Source organism: Elephantulus edwardii, unplaced genomic scaffold, assembly GCF_000299155.1.
Source record: "Elephantulus edwardii isolate Elephantulus edwardi_28Jun2011 unplaced genomic scaffold, EleEdw1.0 scaffold00010, whole genome shotgun sequence".
NCBI lineage: Eukaryota > Metazoa > Chordata > Mammalia > Macroscelidea > Macroscelididae > Elephantulus > Elephantulus edwardii.
In genome coordinates, this window is record NW_006399760.1 from 34,408,886 (window position 1) to 34,411,229 (window position 2,344).

General features: G+C 37.9%; 1 protein-coding gene across 1 annotated transcript in view; it reads right to left on the reverse strand.

Annotated features, from left to right (window-relative positions):
- CD302 (CD302 molecule) overlaps window positions 1-2,344 on the reverse strand; it is a 43,320-nt gene that overhangs the window by 34,802 nt on the left and 6,174 nt on the right. Inside the window, exon 2 of the mRNA XM_006880821.1 lies at window positions 419-529. Coding sequence (XP_006880883.1) covers window positions 419-529 — 111 coding nt within the window. The remainder of the gene's footprint in view (window positions 1-418; window positions 530-2,344) is intronic.

Genomic DNA, 2,344 nt, shown 5'->3' on the forward strand with positions numbered 1-2,344 from the left:
ACATGTTGCCAGGAGGGACGGGTCCTTGGAGAGGGACATCATGCTTGGGAGGGTGGAGGGACAGCGCAGGAGGGGAAGACCCTCTATGAGATGGACTGATTCAGTGACTGGGGTAATCGGGATGGGTGTGTCAGAGGCGGTGTGATTGGCGCAGGATAAAGCAGGGTTTAGGGCTGTTGTGCATAGGGTCTCTATGAGTCGGAAAGGACATAACAACAACAACAAATCCTTGATGATCTTCCAGTTCTAGAGCTAATGACCACTTGTTTCAACTGCCTTTAGTTCATGTGTTTATTCTTCAGAGAGAGATGTAACAGAAGTGTAACAAAGCCAATTTGTTAAGAAGGAAGTATAACAAAGCCAATTTGTTAAGACATTAGTGAATAATGCTAACATGCTGAACAATTAATTCCCTTACCTTGGTCCACACACTGATTTCTGACATCTTCTATGCTTTCTACTTTAATTGCTTCCTGAAGAAAAAGGTAACAACTATCTTGAAACTGAACCCAGGTGGAAGAAGGACAGTCTATATGGAAAAAGAGAAGCAAAGTTAAATAATTTGAAATTAACAATTGTACCTCAAAAAAACTCAACAGCAAGTAGATTCAGATGTATCCATGACGGTTCTGAGGGTGTAAATCTCAACAGAAGGAGAGGGCCTATTTTTCTTCCTTACAGATACTGGATATTAAATTTACACAGAGAAAAAGGGTTAAACAATATCCATTGGCAACTTAGAAAAAAGATTTTTTTAAAAAAAGAAAAGAAAAAAGAGGATTTTGGTCTTTTAAATTTTTTTCCAATTTCTCCTGGCAATTTAGAAATAATTAGACTGATAAGTATAAGGTAAATTTGGGGTTTCCCCCAAACATACTTGTAAAAAGAAAAACTAATGATTCTCTTTTGACTTGATAGCAAAGTTACAATGACAGCAAAGTTACAATTATTTAGGTGGTTGAAAAACTGAAACAATGGAAATTACATGGCAACAATTATTTTTGAAAACAATCTATCAGGATTACAGGGTTTTCTTTGTAGGTTCTCTTCAGCCCATACCACTGTGGGAGTCTTAAGAGTTTTACATGACCCCTTGTTCAAATGATACTAATTAAAGATTTATATCAACAGAGGATAAGTTGCTAGATTATGAATATCTACACACTGCTGCACAAAAAAAAGAGATTGATTTTTGTCATCAGTATTTTTAGTTGGACATATTATCAAAGTTGATTCTTTGAGCTAGTTTTACGAACCAGAATCCTACTTCCTCTTCTTTTGTTCTAAGAGCGCACTTTTTTTGGTGTATCAATAGTAAATTGATCTGCTAACCCAAAGGCTGCAAGTCTCTAGTTCAAATCCAACAGCAACTCAGAGAAGATCTTACTGTGATCCACAGTGTCAGAAACCTGATGAAAGGTCACTCTGAATCATAACTAACTCAATGGTAGTGATGTTTGATGTAAGGTAATGGAATATTTCCTCATCTCAGTCTGTTTTACACAAAAACATGCATTTTTAAGACCAGCTTAACTCACTGCTTTCAGCAGAACCAACTCTTAGCTGACTCAGAGAGGCTACCCCTTTAAGTTAGCAGTGCAACTCTCTAAAGACCAAGCCACCAGAGCTCTCAGGCACCAAAATGTCATTCATTAGCATTTTAAACTAATTGCCTGCAAGCAATGAAAAAGATCTGATATGCATCTTATGTGGCAGTAAATTTATAACAATGGGAGAAGAACTCAGAAAAGGACGGTGAGAATGGTTGCACAACTCATGGAATACAATTAATATCTGAATTGCTGGTAGATTAAAACTTCCTTTGGGATAGGAGCACAGCTCTGTACAGATTACACCACAGAGCTCCTTTTTTGTGTTGTTGTTGTTGTTAGGTACCCTGAAGTCAACTGCAACTCATAGTAGCCCTATGAACAACAGCTCTGAACCTTGCTACTTAAAAATGTCCTCTTAGAACAAAAGAAAAGTATGATTCTGTTTGATAAAACTAGTTCAAAGAGCCCACCTTGATTATGTGGTAAGAACATTCATTAAAAATATCAATATTTGGTATACAATCCCCCGGCACCCTTCCCACGGCCCCAGGTACACTCCACTATGCACCCTTAATTCTGAACTCTTGTGATAACTATAATACCCTATCATATATGGCTGCGGGGGGGATTATATACCAAAGAAAGAATTTTTCAAAAAGAGGAGCAAACGGGGGGGTGGGGCAGGGAGGGGGAGAGGTCTGGGCAGGGAGAAAAGTGCAACAATAAATGAATGGAAATCCAAAATCTCTGTAAATGTTCATTAAAATTGTTGTTGTTATGTGCCATCGAGT